We start from the raw sequence: 26,552 nt of genomic DNA, 5'->3' as shown, positions 1-26,552 counted from the left end.
CGCATAAACACATTTCATTACACCAAATACACAAAATAATGTTCTTTTTAGCAACATCATATGACCCCTATAAGTTCGCTTAAATTATTTTAAATTTTAAGTAGTCTAATAAATGTTAAAATTGATAGCTTTGTAATGTTGAATGGCTAATCAAATATTAGGGATTAGGGGGAAAAACTATTTCATAGAGATATCAGAGTGATACTGGCCTTCAGTCATAAAAAAGATGCCATTATACAAATATTAAAAATGTCTTTGTTTCTACATTAATTTGAAAATTGAATGTGAAGTTATTGCAATGTAAAAGTATTTTTAAAAACTTTCATGTTAGGTGGGACTAATCGCGATTAATTTTAGAAAAAATGTGCGATTAATTAGTAAAAAAAATTTAATCGATTGACAGCACTAAGATTGACAGCACTTATATATATATATATATATATATATATATATATAATACATTTATTTGAGTAGTTTTCCTATATAGAAGCCATATGTAATATGTAAAAAGAAATAGAGAATGTCCACTTGCCTCTGACAACCAAAAATAAAATCAAAACAAACAAATAAATAAATAACATATAAAGGCTTCTTTTGAAGACAATGAAATTCTTGTTAGCCTAAATTGGTGAATTAAATGGGATAAACTGCTGGTTGAACTAAAGCAGTTTTAAGTCAAAATATCATTGTTCATTCATACATTCAATTATTATTAATTCAAAATGTTAAAATTATTTCTGTATTTATTATTTTAATTGATTCCAAAATTTAAAAAAAAATGAATACTTTAATTAATGTAATTTGTATTTATTTATTTATATTTAGGCCGGTAGGTAAAAAAAAATAGAGTAGAATATTTTTGTAAAACCATCATTATTTAATTTATTGTATATTTGGCCTGAAAAAATGCCTCTTCTAATTCTTCCTGTATCTCTCTGTAAATACTGAGCACATTCACTTGCCTACGACTACCAAATAAATAAATATATAAATATTTCCCCTAAACTAATAAAATATACACAATAAATAAATAAACAAGTGTGCATAATAGCTGCATGTGACCCATGAAAGGTAGAAGCAAAAACTAAAAGAAGCAACAACAACAACAAAATCCTTCTAAAAAACTCACTGATGCAAGTGCACACTGGTGGAGGTCTGTCTGATGTAACATGTTAAATTAACATATCAGTTGCCCAGTCTGAAGGCCAAGATCTCGTTTTTTCAAGTTCAGTGAGGTACGGCTGGAAGTTATGCTAATCGGCTCAAAGACGAGTGCATTCATTTTTAAATATGCAGCCCATGGGGAGATCCCCAAAGAGGAGCTTTTGCACCTATAACAGCCAATGTATCAAGAGACATGTTATTCTTCTGTCGCTTTGAAACACATTGTAGGGAAAGCTCTCTTTGTTTACCGATGAATAGTTGAGACTTTCTCATGTCATGGCAAGCTTACTGCTGCTGGTATTGAGTCCTTGTCAGATATTTCAAACTATTCGCTGATTCACTGTTGGCCAGTCAATTAGGGGAGCTGAGAAAAAACCCAGAGAACCGTACGATCCAGAGCCCCGTTTCACTTAACAGCGTTTTGTTGTTTTCCACTGTTGTGTGCTTGGCTCTTTAAAGATCTGTCTGAGCTATAGACCTTCACCCAGCACTGTCAGGCTGACAGCATATAGAGCGATGTTGTGAGCTGCCCTTCGATGCAGATCTAGGACTTGGAATGCAGTAGAGACCATAAAGCTGATCTCAAAACTAAAGCTGAAAGGATGAAAACGGCATAAACAGGAGAACGCAGACAAACGGTGACAACTTACTGCCCTAGATAAAAACCTGACGTGTGTACAGAGCACCGATTGGAAATATGGGACATTGAATGGATAAATATGCATTTTAAGACATGGTAGATCATAATTCTGGTATGTTATATAATTATAACATAATTTATATATGTTATAAATAATATATAATACTGGGGGAGCCTAAAAATGCATTAATTCATTCATTCATTCATTCTATTTAAAACAGATTGTTTTCATGTATAGGGAAACAAATCTAAGTACATTAAATATTGCATTTTGTAATTTAAATAATGCATGTGATGACAAAAAAAAATCAATGTATAATTTATGTATATATATATATATATATATATATATATATATATATATATATATACACAAACAAACCCTCTTAAAGTCATGATCACATTAATTATTTTAATTACTTACAAAATGCAATATTTAATGTACTTTGATTTTTTTTTGTCATCACATGCATTATTTTAATTAATTACAAAATGCAATATTTGATGTACTTAGATTTGTTTTCCTATACATGAAAATAATCTGTTTTAAATAGTTAAAATAATAATATAATTCACATTTGGCCTTAAAATACCTAAAGCCCCATTGAGCTCATGATCACATGCAGGACTTATATAGTATCACAGCAGCTCTGTCTCTTCTAATTCTCCCCATATATTTCTGGAAAGCATGGCGTGATACTTTATGAATTCCTGTACTTCCATTCCATTCTCGATCCTCTTGCTCAATCTCTCAATCTGTTATCCTCTGTCAACTCTCTATCTCTCTCTCTCTCTCTGTCTGTCTCTCTGGGGAGGTCTTTCCAGCTTTGTGAATGATGCGGGAGGTCAGGGAGCGCCTGAGGAGTTATCCGCAGGCTTTTACGAGCCGTCCCGCGAGGCAGCCACCCCGGGGGAGAGGTCAGAGAGCTGGAGAACTACAGGACTGACGATGTGACTGGGGTTTGAATATGGTGCATGTGTTTTATATGCCCACAGAGACGGATGCTGTGTACTCAGGAAGCAAAAAGGTTATGGATACACATATATGTTGCCAGAACAAAAACAGCACATATGGCATTACTCTATTTTCACAATATATACTGGCCGGCGTATGTGTATTATTTACAGTTCTACAATTATTTGTTCTGATCTCCAACAGTATTAGTGTTAGTTTTGTATTGTATTCTAGTTTCAGTGAGTCTAGTGGGGATTTTCCAGCAATTATCTCTGCAGGTTTCATTACTATGCCAGTGTAGGTCTTGAAAAGTGACTCTTCATGAGTCAATAAATCATTAATTCAAATGATTTGTTCTAGCACACTAATTATTTTAGGAACAAAACAAGTAAGCCAATTAATTATTCTCTCAATCGATTTAAAAACACTGATTCATTCAGGAACAAATCACTTAAGTAATAAAACAAGTGACTCTTTATAAGTGAGCCATGCAGTGAATCATTCACTTGATTTTAAACTTCTGAATATCGCCACTCCAGCACAAGGCTGCTTCATCAGGAACAAAAATATTCACTCTTGATAGTGTTTGAATAGCAATTTTATTTATATAATAACTTTACATATACTTTTTAGTAGGGATGCACCGATACTGAGCTCCTGTACTCGTACTCGTACTCGTTAAAATGTCCCAATACCAAACGCCGATACCACACAGCATGTGATAAGTGCCATATTCAGACAAAGAAACACTGACAACAGAACAACAGACAGCAGAATGGAGTTATTAGAGATTAAGGATGTCTACGAAGTATATGTATGTAATGAATGTAATGTTAAACATCCAGTATTAACACCTGTATAGCTGATGTGCGCAAGCTGATAAGTAAAGCACGCTGAGTTGATTGAGCGCGTGGCGGCGCAGATGCGCGAGCTAGTCGAGTGAATATACCTTTCTCACAGACATCACTGGAAAGTTTGTAGTTCGGTCGGATATGTCAAAAACAAGTAAGTAAAACAATGCACAAGTTACTTAACAGTAGGGAGAGAGAGAGAGAGAGCGCGCACATTTCTGTTGTGTGATCTTTGATGTTCACTCACTTCGCACACGCATCATTTGGATTAAAACTAAATCGTAAAAATAAGACCATTTATAGGGGCATTCACTATAAGCATCATTTATTTTCAACCTTAGGCATACACGACTTTCTGGCAAAAGTAAATGTAGCAGCCTGTGTGAAATGCGCTACACTGTACTACTGTTAACCAACTAACATTATACATACCCTTTTGGTTTCTGTACCCAATATTTAAACAATTTACAAATGCAATAAAAATATCAGTATCGGTACCGGCAAGTACCAAAAATAAAATATCAGTATCGGGCGAGTACTGGAAAAAGTGGTATCGGTGCATCCCTACTATTTAGACCCCACTTTCACATAAGTAATACAAAACGCAAAACCATGCTAAATGCAAACTGTTTCACATACTTTTTTATAGCAGGCAGTGCACAGTAAGAAATATTCCACTCTGAAAATAGCCACAGTTACATAAATTGCTCAATATGCACAAATTCTTTCTCACTCTTTTTCTATTGCTGTTTTGGTCATATATAAACATGCTTAGGCCTACTGTTTTCTTGTTTATCTCTTTATTTCAGAAAGGGCCATGCTTGGAGTGGGTGTTTTTAACATAAACTTTTTTTTTTAGTGCATACTTTCTTTCTTTTTTTTTAATATCTCTTTCTAAGAAATATTATAAAGGGAATTCTGTAAAAAGTCAAAAACAAAAACAAGTTCCTCTTTTGGAAGACAGGTGTTTGTTTTTGACTCCACAAGACAAGGCACAAAAGATGCTTCAAGTGAGTCACGGTGATAAACCAGAGTGTTTATCTAATGTGTCAGATTTTCCAGAAGTAGCTGACAATGACATGCACTCAGCTGAACAGATTAATGCTTTTCTTGATGAAACAATGCAACAAACGTCACTCTAGCCGTTTTTATCCTGGAACATCACAATGTCACTCTGGTGCTGTATTCAGATCATTTTGGAGGATTTTGGAGGAGTGGATCCAATCCAAGATAATCTTTTAGGATTAAAATTGTTTATACCTGTTCTTACTGCTTTTCCCCCACATATACTCTGAAAGCAGATACAGAATTTTATCGTCAAGTATGGTAAAAGTGATCACTGGTGGAGAGAAAGTCTACCCACAAATGTTATTCTGATGAATGAGAACTAATACACTTAATGGTCCTTTTTTGTGTCATTCTTGAATTCAGTTATTGTGATACTTGCTCTACTATGCATGACAACATTATATTATTTTCAATTTTCTATTGTTTTCTATTTGAATATATTTTAAAATGTAACTTATTCTTGTGATTTCAAAGCTGAATTTTCAGCATCATTATTCCAGTCTTCAGTGTCACACCATCCTTCAGAAATCATTCTGATTTGCTGATTTACTGTTCAAGAAAGATGTATTATTATCAAAGTTGAAAACAGTTGTGATGCTTAATATTTTTTGTGGAAACAGTGATAGATCTGTTTCAGGATTCTTTGATGTCTTTACTGTCACTTTTGATCAATTGAATGCATACTTTATGAATAAAAGCAAAGGTAGTGTATATATAAATATTTATAATGAATGATATATAGTATTAATGATATATATACTGTATATTATTATGGTATCTTTATCATATAAATCTAATAGAACATGTTATGGTTGGAACTAATTGCATATTTGGAGCAATTCAAACCTGTAAAAACATTTGGAAATTGTTGAGGCTCAGAGAAAAGTGGTAATTGCACATAAGAATTTCATATTTCATCTTATGAAATATGTCAGTACATTCCTTTGGTAGTGTGGGTGCATAAAACAGCCTATAATCACAGCATAAAATAATGTGATTTAAATAGCATGACAAAACAAACAATTATATGAATACTGCAATGATCCAAAGTCACCGAAGCTGCAATGACTTCAACAGGAATGATAAAGCTGACGCTACACCGAACTTTGAGAATGACATGTCTGTTATCCAGAGTAAAATGCTGGCATGATAGAATGTGGGTATAATTTATTTGTCATTTATTTAGACAACTCCTGCAACAAGAAGAAACAACAGCTGAATTTCTTAGTAGAGACACTGATGCTACATTTTTCTTCAATTTAAAATGGAAGATTAGACAGGAGAAGCCAGTGCTGTGCCTGAAGGATAATGAAAGTTTTGTCATCTCCCAACCATCTGCCATGCATAATTTAGCCATTGAATTTTACTCTCAACTCTATGCTGCTGATGAATCAGTGATGGGCTCTTCCAAAAACACCCAAAGCTGGAAGATTTGCACAACAAACATATGTTCCAGGAGAGGGTCTGTAATACCTGGAGAAAGCTCTGATTGGCTCATGGCCCCATAAGAACATACACAGTCCTCAAGGCTCTATACTGGTGATTATCTTGAGTTGTGACATCAAAGGCAGCAGAAAAAGTCATACTTTTAAGGGCCCTCCAGAATTAGTCATTGGTAAAATATCTACTGTAACTGAAATATGTGTTATTTAAATATTTCTAGCAACAAATGTCGGTTTGTTAGAGTACACAGATAGTTTTAAATGACAAACAGAGGGGAAAATGCTTGCTAACCAGTAAAACCTTGACTCGATGGTTTCAGACAACGACTGTGGACAAAAGATTCTTGGTTCAGACCACAGTCCTGGATAGATTTCTTCATGAAATTCGTGAACCTGCAATTTACTTGGACAAGTTTAAAAGCAATCAAGGTCAGAAACCTCTTGGAAAGCTTTTTAAGAGCTTTAATTTCTTAACAAAAATGATCTGAAGAGAGCTGAAACACTAGAGATCAGAGAAATCGAATTAAGAAATAGTTGACAGCACTTGCAGAATAATGTTGATTACTGTAAAAAAAAGAAATGTGAAGATGAATGGGGCCAATCAATGTTAAAAACTCACCGTTTCAATAATGCAGCCACGAGATGTAAACAATATGCATTTTTATCATGACTTTAAATGCATAATTCAACCTAAAATTTAAATGTTAGGAAACCCATACATGTGTGACGTTAACGTTCAAAAGTATCAGTTTTCAAATCCTGCAGCATGTTAAAGTTGTTTTGAAGTTCCAACACAATATTATGCAATGAATTGTGCAAAATTAGACTTTCTTAATCAAAACTCTGGCCGTGTAAATCATACTTTGTGTGGAAAGGAACATAAGTTGTCGGAGTTTTGGATGAACTATCCCTTTAATGAGACAAAATCATTTACAAACTTTTTTTGTGTGGTTATATTACATTTTAAAACTTCATTACCATGACTATAAAAGCCTATAAACCCTAAAACAACTGTAAAAATTATTTTGAACAGACAAAATTGTGATTTTAACAGAACAATCAATGTTATAATGTCTATTAAAATTATTAACTTCAAATTTCTGCTTTAAATCCTCAAAAAATTGGCCACATTGGCTCCATTGTAAATGCCTCACTGTAACCTTGAACATATAAATATATACAGTATATATAATATTGTTGGCTGTCATCAACATTATGCTACAAATACTGTCGATTGCACTTCATTTATACTGAACCCAAAATATTCCCAAAAGAGCAGACCAATTGCATCAAATGTAGTGAGGCTTGTTTGGTATAATTCAAGGTCGTCTCAAAGGCCATGCTATCTTATTAGAAAAATATCTTATTGCTTCCTCAATGTTGCATAAAACGACCATTTAGAGCCAGCTGTTAGCATCATTAAAGACACTGAATGGCTTTTGTGGACGTTTGCTGGTCAATGAAGCCTCCGTTACCCAGACTGAAAGGGTGGGCAGGGATCAATTGCTATTTCTTTTGTCAGATTCCCTCCTTTACGTAAGAGGCCTGAGCCGGTGTTCTCCTGAGGAAAGTGAGAAAGCTGGGCCTAAACCACCATCTGTTTTTAATGAATCGTCAACGAGTGGACCTGACCAGCCTGACACCTCTCTATAAGACAATGCTTCAGGTGTTGACCTAATCCACAGCTCTGCTCTGGCCGTGATGAGTCTGGACACAGTGTCAGCCACCCTTGTCGATTCAGAAAATGAGACACTTTAGTGCCATGTCGCCACAGCATTAATGTGTGTCATTTTTTGAGCGAGTAAGCATGACTGTCTCCAAGCACATTGCAGTATGGCTCAGGATAACATCATTATGGGAAGTGGAGAGACCAGTGACTGAGATGCTCGATGTTTTACCACTAAAAGTTTAGAGACAGAAGTGCAAAGGAACAGTGGCTGATTCTACAAGAACAACATAATCCGTCTTTTCGCATCCATGCATAGAAATACTTATTTTGTTGTGTGTGTGTTTAAAGTACAACCGGTTAACCTACCGTTTAAAAGTTTGAGGTTGGTAAGATTGTTTTAATGTTTTTTGAAAGAAGCCTCTTATGCTCACCATTGATATTTGATCATAAATATGGTAACATTGTGAAATAGTATTATAATTTAAAACAACTGTTTTCTATGTGAATATATTTTAAAATGTAATTTATCCCTGTGATGCAAAGCTGAATTTGCAGCATCATTACTCCAGTCTTCAGTGTCACATGATCCTTCAGAAATCATTCTAATATGTGGATTTGCTTAATAAGCATTTCTTTTTATTATCAATGTTGCTTAATATTTTGTGAAAACTTTTTTTTTTCAGGATACTTTAATGTACATATACAATATTCAAATTAATAGCATTATGTGGATTTGCTTAATAAGCATTTCTTTTTATTATCAATGTTGCTTAATATTTTGTGAAAACTTTTTTTTTTTCAGGATACTTTAATGTACATATACAATATTCAAATTAATAGCATATTTTTTTTTAAATATAAATATTTTTAGCAACTAATCTATAAGTTGCTGTAACATTATTGTCTTTATTGTAACTTAATACACAATTCAATTTAATACACGATAAAACATCATAAATCCATACATACTATACAGGACTCAAAGGATTCAAAGTATGGACAACGATATATTAATTTGATATATTTATAAGCTTCAGCTCATTTTGCTGGATATCCATTCTGTTCACACACGTTTTATTGGGTTTTCTTTATGGGCTGACTACGAATATGAATCACTGCCAAATAAAAGGAGACCTTTAAAAGTCAAAAGTCTTTTTTGCTCTCTTTATCTTTCTTTCTCACTGTCCCTCACTTGGGAGGGTTTGTCCTTGGTAAATGATTATTACATTTTCAGCACTCGACAGAATTTACTAATTTTATTTGAGAAGCATTCCAGAATGAAAAAAAGTACCCAAAATGAAATGCAGAAACTGTATTACTCGGTCACACTTGCAAACTAAATATCATACCTAAAAATATTCAGCCTAATGTGAACCAGCCTAAACAAGCTCAAAACACCCATCACTGTTCAGTTTCTTATTGTTCACTCTACAATTGCTATTCAGTGAGTAGAATGGTAGGGCCAGACATGATGTTATCTATAGAGAACTAATTGGATAAATGGATTAAATACCAAAATAAAGCCATTCTGAATGTGAGTTTTATAAAAGAGTGTCTAAATGGCCATTTCACTAATGGTTAACATAAAAAAAAAAATAAAAAAATAAAAAGTTTAGAAAATGTTTATCCTACTGCATTGTTGTGAAAACCCCGTTTTGGACCGTTTGTTTTTGAAATAACATGAATTGATGAATCATCATCAATAAGAACAGTTTATTAAATGAATATGGTACATTTTTGCAGGCTGCAGGCTCCTTTTTTTTTCGCTTAGATGAAGCAAAGCTTACCTTCTGATCGTGGCTGTAGGCTAATGCCCAGTCCTCTTGAGTGTGATGGAAAAGAAGACTTAAGACAAAGAAGTTTAAGCGGTACTTCTGATAACTGGCACCTTCATCCGAGCTGATGAGAATACTGCTTTCAAACTCTGGGTCTGTCAACACCATTATCTGAGAAAAAAAAAACAAAAAACAAAACAGAAAGGCACAACGGTTAACCCTGTAAAGTCTGACATATGAGTACACAGAAGAATATGGATTGGAGTTACTCCAAACTCCAAAAGAGGCCCAAACTTACAACAAAATAAAATGTGGTGCAGTTGCTCATATTGATAAGACAAAACAGTGACATGTAATGTAAATCAATGAGATCTTTATAACAGTACAGCAGCCCATTCACAGAAAATGCATATAAATATCAGTTGCCACTATATCTCCCGAAATTATATATTAGAAAGATGATATTTAAATGCTTAGTTTTATGATCAAAGCTCTGTAGTTTTTATTGTTGGAGGCAAACCTTAAGTGCAGTGCAATGCAATGGTGATTAAGAGATGAGCAAATAAACATTCCACAAAAGCCTGATGTATCTATCATATTTGACGCTCACATTTTAACATGATTTTTCTAAAAATCATTCCAGTAAGTGTTCATCTTGAAATATTACCAACAAATTCACAGCAAAAAAGACACTATGTATTATGTACTATGACCTGAAGGTGGATATTTTTAGAATTATACAAAAAAAACTTTTTCTTAAAATGTATAAACTATCGATCCCACAACAGAAGGGATGTACAACAGTAGAATGTGTGCAACAGGTTTTTCAGCAGTTTGGATCATGCTAATCATTCAGAGGCTTTAGAAATTTGTATATCAATTATGATACAGTAGGCATTTTATTTATTTTTTATTCTTAGTGAACTTGCTGCTATCTGGCACCCTGCACCTTTGCTTAATCAACTCCATTTAAAGGAACATTTCACACAAACAATAGAAATCCCTCTGCATGACTTCTTCCATGTAATTTAAATTTTTAGGTGAACTATTTCTAGGCTTTGGACCACCAACTAAAGCTCATTCTAGGTCAAGGTTGACCATTGCTTCCATTCTAAATGGAATAATAATGAGAATGAGCTAAAGCTACTGTAGTTCTACTTTAGCACTGACCTTGGCTTAGTTTCCAAGCTCCTCTTAAATTGATTCTGGTTATATGTACGCACAGAGGAAAATCTGTGGATGGGCATATAGTGCTTAATTAAAACAGATGCAAAACTCTTCTGGTAGTGAACACATTGCATTATGGAAAGTGTTTCTTTTTATGCTCGTGTTTGACTGGGCAGTTGCGTCTGATCTCAGTGATAATTAAAGGGTAAGTACGTCTGCCTGCTCGTTAAATGGGCTCGCACCTGAATGCCAGGCACTGTGTTCACTGTCATTCGAAGATTGTTACAGTGCTAAAAACAGTTGCAGACATTTTCATTATGGATTTTTTACTGCTTGAAAAAATACAATGCACATGCCTTGGATGTTTAAATGGAACCTAATAGGCTCTAAAGCATTTCGGAGTACATTAGTTTAAGCATTCACACTTTTGGCTGACATCTAGACGTGATAATATTTAGCAAGCAAACTGAGAAACATAAGCTCGAGACCTCCCCAATTCTATCATCTCGCTCTTTCCCTCGCCTCCATCCGCCCTAAATGTAAACGGCTGTTTTCTTCCCTCAACTGGATTTGAATTGGAAAAACAGTGGTGCATTTGTCACTGACAAAAATCCCACCCCTCTCTCCACAAGCTTTAACTACAAATCCTCCGGGGCGGTGATTTAGATAAATTGTTTTTCATTAAGCGCCAATAAACAGCCAGCCGAAACGCAGCCAGGATTTTGTTGGCCTGGGCTCCCCGATTTTTACTGTTCATTATCGTTATAAGAAGATAGAAAGATGCCCCTTGTGTCTGCTGGTGTCTTTGAGCTTGTCAGATGCAATTAATAGATTTTAGGGTGTAATCGTTTTCCGTAATAGTGCATTGGGTAACAGCGTTTGTTATCAAAGGGAAATAATTTTTCACTTTGAGTCCCTTGTCGAAGTTTTATTTAAAAAACTTGCACATTTCTAGAACTTAACCAGAATTTAAACAAAAGTGGGTTTTCACAATGATACCATACATTGTAAAATAAATAAATAAATCAGTTGTAAATAAAAACAAAAATTATAAGGTTTAATCACAGTATACAAGAAAAGAAAATACTATTTCATTCTATTTCAAAATGTGTTACTCTGAAACCACGGCTTCTTTCTTTGCGTGCACATTTGGGCGGCATTAAGCAAATATTTTCACATAGTGACGTAGATATGTGGGGGCGTGTTAGAACGAGCTGTTTTAGGGGGGCGTGGCAGAGTCTTAACTTTGATAAAGTATATCTCTTTGGTTTTGAGACTTTAGTCTTTGCAACTTCAGGGATCTTATCTATGCACAATCAGCTTGTAACACTCCAAAGAGAAAGGAAAACTTGAAATCGTATCATATGACCCCTTTAATGTTAGTGCTAATGCATTTCTTTGTAATTGATTGTAAAAGTTGCTAACAATTTCTAAGAGAAAATTGCTTCTACAGCAGTTTTTTTCTTCTTTTTCTTTTTTTATAGTATAGAAGAACCCCAAGCACTGGTTCTCATCCAGGGGGCCGGGGCCACTAGGGGGCCTCAGCAGATTTACTAGAGGGCCTCAAAATGATTTAAAATGATTTAAAATAAGACAAAACAAGCATTCAAATAAAGTAAAACAATGCAAAATGGTTACTGTAACAAAGTTCGTAGTTCGGGAAGAAGGAGGTGGGAACCGGCGGACATTTAAACAAACTTTAATAAAATAAACATGACAGCGTGTCCCTCCTTCCTCCCGGGTTTCGGCACCAATGTAACAAAGTTCGTAGTTCGGGAAGAAGGAGGCGGGAACCGGCGGACATTTAAACAAACTTTAATAAAATAAACACAAAATAGCGCGACAGCCCCTCGCGGACGACTGTCGCGCAGAAACAAAACCAAAACACAAAATAAAGTCCAGGCCTGGTCCTCTCTCGTCTTTCACTGTCGTCACTCCTCCTTTTTATCCTTCCGGAGCTCCTCCGTGGGACTCGAGACCGGTGAGTGATGCAGGTGTCGCTCATTATCAATTACTCCACCGGCCTCGCTCCGTTCCCATGGCTCTCGGCCCTGCCCCCACTCGTCACAGTTACGTTCCTTATTTTATTGACCCCCTGAACAACTAAAGTTGGTTTTATTTGGTTATTTGTTTTGTTGAAAAACCAGGATTCCTAAATTCTTGGAAAACATGAATATATGAGGGAATATTAAAAATATGATTTCTAGAAAACTCAAGGGAAATATATTAAAAGTATTTTTAACTTAATCCATATCCTTAATCCAGTAAATTACAAACACCTGGATGTTAAAGGTTCTTCAATGAACCACAAATACCTTTTTTAAGAGTGTACTGTACATACTGGACTGTTTTACTTGACAAAGGTCTTATAGAGCTAAGCGTTACATGCTTGCGCCAGCAATTCCCATTTTACCCTGGAGATTAAATTAAGGAGCGGAGATCTTCACCCCTTACTGATGTAATATATGGATATTGGATTGACTGTAATGAACGAGTTAGAAAGTTCCAAAATTGCAAAAGTTTGCAACATTTTTGGTATGCAAGGCAGAATATTCTATAGTTCATATGCATATGGATCACTGTCAGATAACATGCTATGGAGCTGCAACCTTCTGAGTGTTTCATTAGTCAGTCGCAGCTTTTTCACACATTTTAATTTTCATCTTCTCAGACAAAACAGTCTATGGACGTGCTAAAATAGCACACAGATTGGCTTGCATCACCGATAATCATTTATTATGTTGTCTGGGTGCAACAAAATGAGTCACTTCACAAAACAGACTTAATTTACACCTACAGTATATTTAGAGCTGCCCGTGTTAATAGCAGGTGTAAATGTGGCCGATGGGTCACGACTGGGCTGTAAAGCCGGGAAACCACAAATCTGAGGTCAGACAGATACTGATTAAGCATTAGCACATAATTAAGTTTTCAATCCACCAGAACATGTCAACTGTGAACAAATGTTTCTCCGCTGAATAAAGGAGTGAGGAGAGTTGCGAAGCATAATCAATAGGGTTGAGGGATCCCTGTTATCTGCCGGCACCCAGACGGCTATCATCCCGCAAGCTAATCTACATGCAGCGCACAGTTAACGGCCCACACGTAGCCTCCCGCCGCTGAATGAGATTGGCGTCAGTGTAAACAGCAGGAAAAGGACACACAGTCTCAAATTAATCATGTCATGCCCGATCAACTGCGTTTTAGAACAAATAGAGTGGTGGAAATATAAACAGGCTCATTTGTCGGCGATCTTCGCATCAGCATGTAATCTCGTCTCCATCGAGAGTGCTAAAAGAGCCGCGCGCAAAACACTTTGGATTCTTGGCAAGTTCCCATTTAAGAGCTCAGGCAGAGCAGCGGAAATGTCATGCCTATCTCACAAATGGAAAAGTGTTGTGCTAAAGGTTAGGCCTAAACTTAGCCCTATTTTAAAATAGCCATGGGATCTGCCAGAGTCAATCCTTTTCTCTGGAATGGGACTGTGTTTGCCCACATAGTCAGGGAAATAAGCTGACGCATTAATCCAGTTTGTGCACAGAGCCGCTAAACAACAACAATACCTTCAGATGATGCACGTTGTGCGCTGTGCACGTCCATTGTCAGTGGTGGACAGTAACGAAGTAGTTTTACTTTGTTACTGTATTTATTCATAACCATGCTGAAAATAAGTCAATGTTAGCTGATGCTAACTGTCTAGCTAACGAGCTTGCTGGTGCTAAATTGAGGTCATTTTGAAAAAATAAATTCCAAATATTTTTATTCAACCACCTAGATAGATTACATCTGGGGGAAAATAAAGGATGTGATGTTCAGAACATGGTAACTACAGTAATTATCAAAGTGGGTAGTGATGCCCTCTGCGGGCATTTGGCCAGGGGTGTTTTTACACCACAGACAAGGTTTGAGAAGAAAAAAATCATTATGAAAATCTAATTATATTTTCCTTATTATATTCATTATTTCCTTATTGGTTATTTTGGGAAAATCCCAGGTATTTTGAGCAGTAGGATTATAAAAAAATATATGCTAATATAAAATTAAATGATAAAAGTAGCCTATATAAAACTGCAAAATAAACATTCATCTATCGGTACTTTTTACTTAAGTACATACAAAATCAAGTACTTTTGTACTTTCACTCGAGTAAAATTGAAAACTGAGTACTTTTATTTTTACTGGAGTAATATTTTATTATACGGATCTGTACTTTTACTCAAGTACTTGATTTGTGTACTTCGTCCACCACTGTCCATTGTGCACTTACAGTTCACAAACGCAGAGGTAAACAAACATCTAGAGCTTTTCAAAGGAGACCATCCATCTGTTCTGATGGGAAATTGTAGTAATGGGACCCATGAACAGTCTGAGGGCAGATGGGGACGAAAGTTTAAGAGATGCTTGAAGGACTAGTATGATGCTGTGGTTTATTTTGGAATATTGATGGACTGACTGTACATTTTATTCAGTGTGGATGTATCGTATTGATCAAAAATGACAGTAAAGGCATGATGCTACAAAAGATTTCAAATAAAGAATCCATACTTAATTAATCAGCACCAATTTCAGCAAATAATAATAATAAGAAACATTTATTGAGTATCACATCAGCATATTAGAATGATTTCTCACAGCAAATAAATGTTGTTCTATTAAGCTTTCTATTCAAATAATCCTGGAAAAAAGTATAATGGTTTCCTCAAAAATATTAAGCAGCTTTAATTCATAAATATTAAGCAACTGTTTTCAACATGGATAATAATAATAATAAGACATGTTTCTGGATCACTAAATCAGCATATTAGAATTATTTCTTTTTTTCAAGCTTTCTATTCTACAAATCCTAAAAGATTGATCCTGAAGACTGGACTAATGGCTGCTAAAAATACAGCTCTGCTAAATATACAGTTTACATAATTTTGATCAAATAAATGCAGTCTCGGTAAGCATTATGTAATTACCAAATTAACATTATGAAAGAAATGTTTCAGATGTTTTATTCAGAATTTTTCCTTAATGAGAACAACAACAACAAAAAAAAAGAAAGAAACTTTGAATAAGTTGCATTACGATCTGAACATTTTAACATAACTGGACATAATTATTTTGGACGACATCTGATAATAAAATGTTAAAATATTTAACAAATAACTACATTATAATATAATATAATATAATATAATATAATATAATATAATATAAATGTAGTATGCATCAGCTTTCCACACTGTTAAGGTGTGATTTTGATCCATTATTCTAAGCAGAATTGCTCCAGGTTGATCAGGTTAGTCACTCCTTTAGTGCCTTTTAGTATCTTTTTATAGGCTGCTGGAAAGCAGAAAAATAAATAAATATTTCAAAATAACTGGCTTTATTTGAAGTAGGGGAACATGGAGTCTCTCAAAGGGAAGAAAACTGAGAATAAGAGGCTGTAGGCGTCTTACCTTTCTCTTGTTGGTGGGGCAGACATAGAGGTAACTCAAAACGGTCTTGACTCCCACTTTATCATTCAGCCTCTCATAAGTGCTGCCATAATCTGTTGATCTGCAAATAGAAGCACAATTCTCAATATGGTATTCAGAATGCATTTATTTTTGTTGTTTGTGTTTGCGTGTGTGTGGATATCAATGCTCCAGTCATGACCTGGCCAAAATGAGTACATTCTCCAGCAAAATTAATCTAGATTGGAATTTGCAGACCTCAGCCGAACTCAAACGATTGAACAGATTTCAGCAAATTAAATTCATAAGAGTGTTTCACAGTTTTTTTTTTTGTTGTTGTTGTTCTTTTTCCTGGCTATTTATATTTCCCCGATCCTCAGCAATGAGCAGAAAAGCTCGCTAAGACAAACACAATCTGCTGAGCATATGCTGAGCAATTCTGCCTTGTTCTACAGACAGCAAAACTAACATCATCCTGCAACCTCTGGGCATAACAGTGACAACTGATCCAGAGAATACACTGATTTGTTTAGAAAGGCTAATGATATTTACAGTCTTGCAATGCAGACGTGAGTATGGACGGCAGGGACATGTTCCTAACAAAGATAAGAGACTACTGAGTAAACGCTACCTACATTTCTGACGTGAGTAGTATGAAAGTATTTTAGTACTAGGAATGCTGTCTAGCATGAGCTGCTAATGCACGATGATGGCAGAGGTGTTTATACCCTTTGTTGCATTCAAAACAACAGGTGCTAGTAACTAAGAAAATACACTGTAAAAAATAGGGCAAAATGTACTGTATTAATTTGAAAAACAAAAAATGCCTGTGCATTGCAGGTGTTTTACCGGTATTTTGAATATTGACAAGTATTAGTCTGCTGAACTTTACATGTCATACAGTGTAGCAGCAAAATAAAATAAAATAAAATAAAAAAACACCCAACAACAACCATGTATATACATTCATACATACATACATAATATTGTGTATAATTGTATATTGGATAAGCAAATAAAAAAATGTCAGTAATATAATGAAGTAACATAATGAATATGAAAAGATTAAAGAAGAAAAAAATTAATAATTTATCAAATCTAATATTTGGTGTTCTTCTGTCAACTGTCCAAAAATCCACTTCCCTTACCTGAGATGAGAGCTTAATGGAAAGTTTTGGAGGCCTCACATCACTTTGCGATTTCCTTTTCTTGATCTCGCTCTCCCCTGCAACCCCTTGTTTTATCTCACCAACTGTGTCTTGCCATTCCTGCCATCTCTATTTTTGCTTCCACCTCTCTTTTTCTCCTGAGCATTGCCTATTTCAGCTGAGTAAAATTTGCCTGTGGCCCATGTCACGCCCACCAATTTCTCTCTCCTATTCAGCCTCTTTGTGGGAACATAACGTTCTTTAACACCACATGCACACGTATACTTGCTATTTAAGCCTTAAAGGAAACGTTCACCCAAAAATATCAATTCTGTCATCATTTTCTCAACCGCACGTCGCTCCAAACCACACCTATGACTTTCTTTCATCCGAGGAACACAAAAGGTGAATTTTTGAATAATATACTGGCCTGATTCTTTCAAAATAACTGACAACTTTTGTGTTCCAAGTCTCACAAAAACTACATGCTATATGGAAATGTAATATATGTCCTATATCAAGAGTGATATTGGCATATATGTTACCTATAAGGCGATGTATCATTTTCACATATGCACATTCTCTAGGTAAGTGAAGATATAAATTTATAACATAAATAAAATCATCATAGTAAAATTTGTATATGTACATATGTTAATAATATCTATATTTTTATTTTTAGCAACCATGTACAATATGCATTATTTAAATATTTTATTTACACGATTATTAAAACAACAAATATTCAAGAAATCTGTATGTCAGTATATGTTTTTGTAATCAATTTATTTTATATTTCAGTATATGAATGAACATGTATTGATGTACATATCATTTATTTCCAAAATGTGTTACACATACATAAACATACATGTTAATACATTGTTTATTATTTCCATAACTTGTTTCAATTTCTAATCGGTTTCATATATGTTTTTAATTCATATGAAATATATGTCATATATGGAAATTTAATATAGACACATAAATTGCATTTGCATATCATGTGAGAAACTGAGACCTAAATTCATGACTAAAAGCTGCTGTTTGCAAGAGTTATTAACAAGTAGCGAGTAGCAACCTCTGATTCATGAATGAATCATTATTTTGAATTGGATCTTTTCATTTAATCATTTCAAAACCAGTCTGATTAATTCATTTGCAAAATAGACTCATTGCCTCATGATTAATTTCAATAAATGACTTCAATTGCATCCTGTTCGTCATACAAAGCTACTGTATGGCTTTAAAGGAATAAGGCGATGTATCATTTTCACATATGCACATTCTCTAGGTAAGTGAAGATATAAATTTATAACATAAATAAAATCATCATAGTAAAATTTGTATATGTACATATGTTAATAATATCTATATTTTTATTTTTAGCAACCATGTACAATATGCATTATTTAAATATTTTATTTACACGATTATTAAAACAACAAATATTCAAGAAATCTGTATGTCAGTATATGTTTTTGTAATCAATTTATTTTATATTTCAGTATATGAATGAACATGTATTGATGTACATATCATTTATTTCCAAAATGTGTTACACATACATAAACATACATGTTAATACATTGTTTATTATTTCCATAACTTGTTTCAATTTCTAATCGGTTTCATATATGTTTTTAATTCATATGAAATATATGTCATATATGGAAATTTAATATAGACACATAAATTGCATTTGCATATCATGTGAGAAACTGAGACCTAAATTCATGACTAAAAGCTGCTGTTTGCAAGAGTTATTAACAAGTAGCGAGTAGCAACCTCTGATTCATGAATGAATCATTATTTTGAATTGGATCTTTTCATTTAATCATTTCAAAACCAGTCTGATTAATTCATTTGCGAAATAGACTCATTGCCTCATGATTAATTTCAATAAATGACTTCAATTGCATCCTGTTCGTCACACAAAGCTACTGTATGGCTTTAAAGGACTTGAAATATTCAACAAATATACTTATATGCTTTCATGGTGCTTTTGTGTCCTCTTTGAAGCTTCTTCCCTCATTCTTTGCCAGAAAACAGATGACTCAGAGAATTTGGCCTCTAAAATGTCACGTACCATTACGGATGCTTTTGTTAAACTACTTGTGAACAAGTTAAAGTTGAAAAATATCACACGTGACAGCCCCACAAGACAAACATTCAAATTCCTTTGGAGGCCTACACAAAGTAAATAATTCATGCTCTCCCGATGACTTGCATGTAAAATATTACCAAAGCAAAAGCAAGTGAATAGGCTCAGCTTTTCAAGTCTGAATAATTTAGTAGGAGAAATGAGCTGTTAGCCAACACAATCCTCCCCGACGCTCTAATACTTCTCCATCACGTTAGCTTGCTGTTCGCAGCAATAGTGCACATACAATAGTGTTTTCAACACCATCACTGACTCCACACCAAAGTGACAGTCTCAGAAACACAGACGGAGGCACATCCCACACACCGCTTCCAAACAGAGGCAATCTAATTTGAGACACCATGAAGGATTCCCATTTTCCATCGCTCAATTCCTTTTTGCCTCTTCCCAGGAGCAGGTCCCTACGCCAATAGGGCAGTAATGGATTTCAGTGAAATTACAATACAATCTTCCCTATATACTGTTTTGTATTCTGAAGTGGCAGCAAAAAAAAGGCACAATGATTATTCACAGTAAAGAGACCGTCACTTCATCTAGGTATTAACGAAAGGGAAAGGTGAAGTGAGAAGTAAACAAAGGAAATATATAGAGTAAACGCCAACAGCCCTACAACCAGGGCTGAAAGTGTATATGCTGTACAATGGCAGAAATTTATCAAATATCTGTTTCTTACTATGCAGGTTATGCATGAACCTGTATTCAGAGCCAAAACTATCCATATTGTAGTGCAAGTTTTACTGTTTATGCACTGATGGCAGGTTTATTTTATGAATGCAACATTTTGCTTTGAATCCATCAACTTGATTATTATTATTAGGATGCACACATCTTCATGGCACTCCACCCCAAAAACAGATAGATAGATAGATAGATAGATAGATAGATAGACAGATAGATTGATTCATGGCACTCCACACCGAATAAACAAACAAACTAATAAATAAATAAATAAATAAATAAATACATAAATATTTTTTTTTTACTTTATTTATTTATTTATTTTTTTAGGATGTTAGGATGTAAAAAGCTTCATGGCACTCCACCCCAAATAAGAATGTAAGAATGAATGAATGAATCAATCAATCAATCAATGAATTAATGAATTAATGAATGAATTAATTAATTAATGACAATTATTATCATTATTATTATTATTATTATTAGGATGTAAACATAATAATGGCACTCCATCCCAAATAAGAAAACAGAAAACAAACAAACAAACAAACAAACAAATAAATAAATAAATAAATCCGCATTATTCAAACAATCGCATGGTGTATTAGCCAACAAAATACATTACATCAATAGTTTTTAAATTCAAATACCAGCAAAATAATAACCATACAAAACAGAAGTAGAGGGGGAAATACCAGGGAAAGAAACTATTGTTGCTTTATTGTATGTATTCTTCTTGGGATGCTTTTATTTTATGTTAAAGCAAAAGATGATTCAAGGCTTTGCTAAGTGGTTTCATTTAAAAAAATTAAAAAAATAAATGTAAAGATAAAGAAAATGAAGCACAGTATCACTTTCGTTATGGTACCACAGCAGGAAATGAGTTCATCGTATCTTGTCTTATCATAAGCCTCTAATTTAAGAAGACTGAGGTGGTTCATATTTTTATAGTAATATCATGACATTCTGAAAGAATAATGTTCATAATGTTCATGTTAGTGGTATCATTATTTTTATGATGTCAGACGACACAGGAGTTGAATTATGAAAGTGTGAGCCGTTAAGAGTAACCTGCTATAAGTGGTGTGACGCTTTCCTGCATTTGAACGTTGTTCTTTATACCCTAGTGACAAGAGAATCCAGCTGAAATCAACAGGGATCAACTCAATCCTACCAGAGAAAACGGTCCGCAATTATAGTTTAGCATCTGTCCTTATAATATTTTCCTTGCACACAGTTAAAAAAGATGTGGCTTGTCATGTTATTCAATTATTTAATTCCCACCAGAAGAGCTCCGTCGAGATGACTGGTAAAATTATGTTTATACACCTGCTCGCGAGTTTGGAGAATTGCGTCTGGGACTTTAGAAAACCATTAAGAATAACCGAACAGTAGGTTAGGAGAAAAACACAAGTCAGAGACTTAAAAGACCAATAAAAGCATATGCCTGAAGCTGGGGCAACATTAACACAGCCTAAAAACACAGCACAGACTTTTCCAGGGGAGAAATGAATGCAGCATCAAATCCCAGAGTGAATTTAAGGTCGGAAAATAAAAAGAGACTTTGTTCTGCGGTGGCACGCGTGCGAATGTTTTACACCAAAAGCCACAGAGACGGGCACACTTTAGTGAAGCACAGGCAATGGCTGGAAAAAAGGCATCGCTGTACCTCGACTTCCATTTTCACGTTGAAGATTGGAAACTATCTAAAGCACATCTGGGAAATATGGCATGTTAACAGAAAAATCAGTTTGTGTTCTACAATGTGGAGATACGCAATGCCAAGATGTGATTCCCAGCGTTTGACCACATGCCATCTTTGTTTCTGTGAAAATGGGCTTAGTCCCCCGAATCCAGAGCTGCATGACAACATGAAACTCAACTGGACACAAACTTCAGTGAATGGAGGAAAACCGCAGGAGAGGGGGACGAAGACATGGAAAGATCCTGGTGGGCAGGTATCACGTCAGGGATTGTCTGTGAGGAGAAGCCAGATGGTGAGGCAATAAAGTAGAACAATGTGGAGACGTGCACCAGCTCCAGGGATGGCGAGAACAATGAACGCAGCAGAGAACTTCAAAAAGAAGCCACCACCTCATCAAAAATGCAGTCAAAATAAACCGAATAACTGAAGTGATAACGTTAACTGTTGTTTTAATCAGTTCCTTAGTAACATGTATAACTCTGATTGCATGCAACACATAAAAAATAATTTTGTTTGATATTTTTTCCTTTCATATGCGGAAACCTCTATAGGTGTGTGAAATCACTTCACAAAATCCAGAGGATCCTGACGTACCTCTGATGTGTAAATTGACCAGAATGCATATGCAAATGGTGTAGCATCATTTATTTCTGGCATCTAAAAAGGCAAACGGGAGAAGAAATGAGATTTGACTCTTTTCCTATAAATAACTAATTGCTATCAGTGATGAGCTTTCAAACCAGTTAGCTTTCAGTCCGTCATCTGAACAAGAGCAGAGAAAGCAAAAAAATAAACAAATAAACAGGTGGAAAGAGAGTCCAAATTATGGAAGAATTTCAAAATTAATTAATTTGCATTAATGAAGAAGCATTAGTAATGTTCATAATGATCATATGATAACTGTGTTTAGAATTATATAGTTTGAATTATAGTCTCTTCCTCAGATTAGGGAGAAATTATATTTTTATGTTACCATAAATTAAAACACAAACTACATTACAGATTTGATGGTAATGTACGATAATTTATTGTTACACTGTCTTAATGGGAAGCAATGACAAAATACAGATTAATTATAATTTATCTTTTTTATATTTAATATTATAATATTATATTTATTTTATAATAAACCATTTAAATCATCATAATAATAAATAATAATACAATATTTTTTGTTGCTTACACTGGAAGCATCTGTTGTGTGCAGCAATTGACAGACAACTCTTTTGCCTAAAATATGTATATTTGGCTAAAATTGCATTATATATTATATAATTATATTAATTTATATATAACGTGGGGAGAAGACTTTTTTAAAGATATGTATAGTTTTATTCAGTAAGGATGCTTTAATCAAAAAGGACATTAAATACGTGTCTAATGTTACAAATAAATGCTGTTTTTTATTTTATTTTTTTTAACTATTCACTAAAGAATCCTAAAAAAAAATTACAAATAAAAATCAACACAGAACAATCATTTTCAACTACTACTACTACTACTACTAATAACAGAAAACAGTAATAATAATAATAATAATAATAATAATAATAATAATAATAATAATGAGAAAACAGTTGTTTTAACTGCAGTTTTTTTCTTCTTCTCACTGTTGCTAGGAAAGATCAGGAAGTATAATTATATGTAATTATATTAATTTATATATAATGTTGGAGTAATGCTTTTTTAATAAATGTATATTTTTATTCAGCAAGGACACGTTAAATTAATAAAAAAGGACATTACATTTATAATGTTACAAATAAATTCTACATCAAATAAATGTTGTACTTTTGAACTTTCTATTCGCTAAAAAATCCTGAAAAAAAATGAACACAGGACAACCATTATCAACTAATAATAATAATATTGAGAAGAAGAAGAAGAAAACGAGGAAGAAGCAGCCGTAATATATATGTTTTTTTTCCCCTTCTTCTACTCACTGTTGCCAGGTCTACAGTCCAATTAGTGAAATAGTGAAAGATCTGGAAGTGCAGCGTCATCATTTCCAGCGCAGACACGATGTAGGGTGTGTGTGTTGGATCAATATGAATTTACACATTTGCCTCTCCGGAAAATTCCCTCACGCACCACCACTGCTCATCAAGACGAACCCCCACAGATGTTGTTTAGACCTGTGTGATTGCATCTAGAAAAACGGAAATGATTGCTGATCTGTTCCTGAGAGCACAACGGTCTGCTACAGTGATGTCAGCTGGCTGCTGACCAGCAGATAGTGTCTGTGTTTGCTCTAAACACAGGAGAAAGAAAAAACACACAAAGGTGTAGAGAGCAGTGAAAAATGAAAGGAAGAAAGGGAAAGATACCTATTGGATGAATCGCTTGAACTCATATTCCCCAGGGCAACTAAAAAAAAGGATTTTGAATGGAAACACTTTTTCTTACCTGAACTTATGCCAGTAAGATGAGTCTGAAGAGAGATCTGAAACACTCTCTTTTTAGCAGCCCTGGGGCTGAAGTGAGCTTGGAGGACAGCAATACACATTCAGCAGGCTATTGTTTGGATGTGTGGGTACAAAGGCGGAAAGTGAGCTGAAATGCAGGGATGACGCATCACTGCCAGCTTTAAGATCTTCTTGTGATATATTATGCCATTTGTGCTGGTTGAAGTCACCGGTGGAGGAAGTGTGCGTGTGAGGTGGAGGTTAGTCTGACTCCAGGCTGCAGACGCTGACATAAATCAAGTGTCTGCCCTGACAGACTACCTGTGCGGTGCAGAGAGACAAGACAGGAAGACAGGGAGGATTTGAACACAAACCTGTTACCGTCAACCTAACAACCACTAGTGAGCCTGGTGTGTGTTTTACACTTACTGCGTGCGTGAAATAAATAAACTGTTACGTATAGGAACTCTATCTGCAGTTTATGTCGATGGCAGCAAGTGACAGTCTTTATGAATGAGTCATTGGCTGCGTTTACACTGCAAGTCTTAATGCACAGATCCGATCTTTTGACCATATCTGATTTTTTGGCACGTCTGTTTACATTCACTTTAGACACGACTGGTATCCGATATCTGTGTTAGTTCTGTGGAGAATCGGATATGTGTGTTTAGACATAGGGCGGATGTCCAGATATCAGATGTGTATCCGATTAAAATCCACATTTGGAAGTGGCTCAGATCGGATGCAAAAAAATCGGATCTCGTGTGGGTTTTTGTGTTTACACGTGTGCAACAAATTCCGATCTGTGTCAGATGTGAGCGAAAGATCGGATTTTTTGTGCCAGTGTAAACGCAGCCATTGAGTCACTGAATCAAGTAATCAATTTGTTCAAAAACACAAATTCATTCAGGAATGAAACTGACTGTGTTTGAGTGAGTCGTTGAATCATTCATTCAACCAATTTGTTCAAATACTATGATTTATTCAGAAACAAAATACTACTGACTGTGTGTTACATGCAGCTGGAGATATCTGATTAAAATGTCAGTAACTCAACATTAATTTATTGTTTTTAATGTGATTAGCTGTATGTGATGTTGCTTAAATATACATTCCTTTTCCAAAGTTTGGGGTTGGTAAGATTTTTAAATATTTTGAAAGAATCCTCTTCTGTTTACCAAGGCTGCATTTGTTTGATAGAAAATACAGTAAAAATAGTGAAATATTATTACTATTTAAAAAAAACTTTTTCCTAATTTAATATATATTTAAAATGGTATTTATTTATTTATGCAATGCTGAATTTTCAGTAGCCATTACTCTTGTATTACTCTCATTAGTCTTTTATCAATGTTGAAAACAATCATGCTGCTTTTTATTTTTGTGGATTATTTTTAACCCCAGGATTCTTTGATGAATAGTTTAAAAGAGCAGCATTTACATTAAATACTTACTATATTATTTTTGTCAGTCTTTACTCTATTTAATATCAGTTTTGTTCTATTTAATGTGCCCTTGCTGAATAAAAGTATTCATTTCCTCTTTATAATTTCAGCACTATATTTGTGAGTGATACCTCAAACTGTACAGCTTGCTGAGACTATTTGTACCTAGCAGATAATAAAAGACAGAAAAAGCCCTTAGACTTTTATTAAAAGTAAGGACTAGAGCCACGAGGACAAAGATTTCACAGACTTGGGGGTGAGCTCTATTGATGTATGCCAAGAAACCACCTAATAAACCACCCAGAACATTTTAGCAACTCCCTAAAAATGTCAAAGAACAACCAATTATAGTAAGCACCACCCAAGTTTGTTCAGAAAGACTGGTTAAAAATATAGGCTGTTGTTTCTTGAGGATGCCACTGGGGACAGATGAATATTAAAGGAGAATAACAGTGATAGGAGACGAGACGGGAAAGTTTGCTGAAACTCTAAGTGACACTTGATACCATCTGACAGATAGAACGTGTTGTGTTATAAAGACAAAAATCACACTCCTAATCTGTACGTTGTTTGGAAAACTTTGGTAATGACTGTTAGCACCGCGCTGTCAGGATGGAATACATGCACTGGAGTAACACACCACCTTTGTTAATTTTAAATCCTGTTGTTGTATCACTGCAGTTCCATCAGAGCTCAACCAGAGCTGACTTCACACCCAGATGCATGACTGAAAATGTTATGATGACTATGAAAATCCATTCTGCTAAGCCGCACACCACAGACGAGACGAGGAGAGGAGAGGCGAGGAGAGGAGAGGAGAGGAGAGGGGAGGGGG

General features: G+C 34.7%; 1 protein-coding gene across 1 annotated transcript in view; it reads right to left on the bottom strand.

Moving 5' to 3' along the window:
- LOC107676890 (VPS10 domain-containing receptor SorCS3-like) overlaps positions 1-26,552 on the bottom strand; it is a 261,488-nt gene that overhangs the window by 67,359 nt on the left and 167,577 nt on the right. Inside the window, exons 4-5 of the mRNA XM_016471625.1 lie at positions 16,176-16,275; positions 9,577-9,735 (exon numbers count right to left, since the gene is read on the bottom strand). Coding sequence (XP_016327111.1) covers positions 9,577-9,735; positions 16,176-16,275 — 259 coding nt within the window. The remainder of the gene's footprint in view (positions 1-9,576; positions 9,736-16,175; positions 16,276-26,552) is intronic.

This window comes from Sinocyclocheilus anshuiensis, unplaced genomic scaffold (assembly GCF_001515605.1).
Source record: "Sinocyclocheilus anshuiensis isolate Anshui unplaced genomic scaffold, SAMN03320099.WGS_v1.1 scaffold2166, whole genome shotgun sequence".
Lineage (NCBI taxonomy): Eukaryota > Metazoa > Chordata > Actinopteri > Cypriniformes > Cyprinidae > Sinocyclocheilus > Sinocyclocheilus anshuiensis.
The sequence above is the reverse complement of the archived record's forward strand: the minus strand, read 5'-3'. Positions and strand labels throughout refer to the sequence as shown.